The following is a 441-nucleotide window of genomic DNA, read 5'->3' as shown; positions in this document are numbered from 1 at the left end:
CCTACGTGATTTATTTTATGTTTGATTATTAACTTATCAACAAAAATTAGTTGAACCTCTGTTTTTCAGGTTTGCGCTGACTAATGTTTTCTGCTTTGCTTCCAGAGTACGTAGTGTTCATGGGATGGAAGCCATAGGTTTAGAGCTAGGTGGGACTCATAATTATCTACAGGTAAGTTTTTCAAACGTTATAAATTTTGATGAAAAATTGATGTGGTTAATCTCTATTGGTCTTCTTTGTGGTGTGATCGTTCCTCAGAGATATATTTTGAGAACTATTTGGGATTCTTGTAGGGAAAAAAAGCATTCTGATCAGTGTTAAACTAAGTAGGATTTCAAAGTGAAAGAACTGTTTAGAAAAATATATACAGTGCTTATCATGACATAGTTTTATTTATTTGTGTGTTTGTTTTTAAGTTATACTCACGTCATGTGTGTTTG

General features: G+C 32.4%; 1 protein-coding gene across 1 annotated transcript in view; it reads left to right on the top strand.

The window, feature by feature from the left end:
* LOC119591499 overlaps nucleotides 1-441 on the top strand; it is a 27,560-nt gene that overhangs the window by 3,581 nt on the left and 23,538 nt on the right. The window contains exon 2 of the mRNA XM_037940249.1: nucleotides 106-172. Within this exon, the coding sequence (XP_037796177.1) occupies nucleotides 125-172 (48 nt within the window). The 5' untranslated portion in view covers nucleotides 106-124. The remainder of the gene's footprint in view (nucleotides 1-105; nucleotides 173-441) is intronic.

Source organism: Penaeus monodon, chromosome 28 (genome assembly GCF_015228065.2).
Source record: "Penaeus monodon isolate SGIC_2016 chromosome 28, NSTDA_Pmon_1, whole genome shotgun sequence".
NCBI lineage: Eukaryota > Metazoa > Arthropoda > Malacostraca > Decapoda > Penaeidae > Penaeus > Penaeus monodon.
This window is presented reverse-complemented; position numbering and strand designations above follow the sequence as displayed.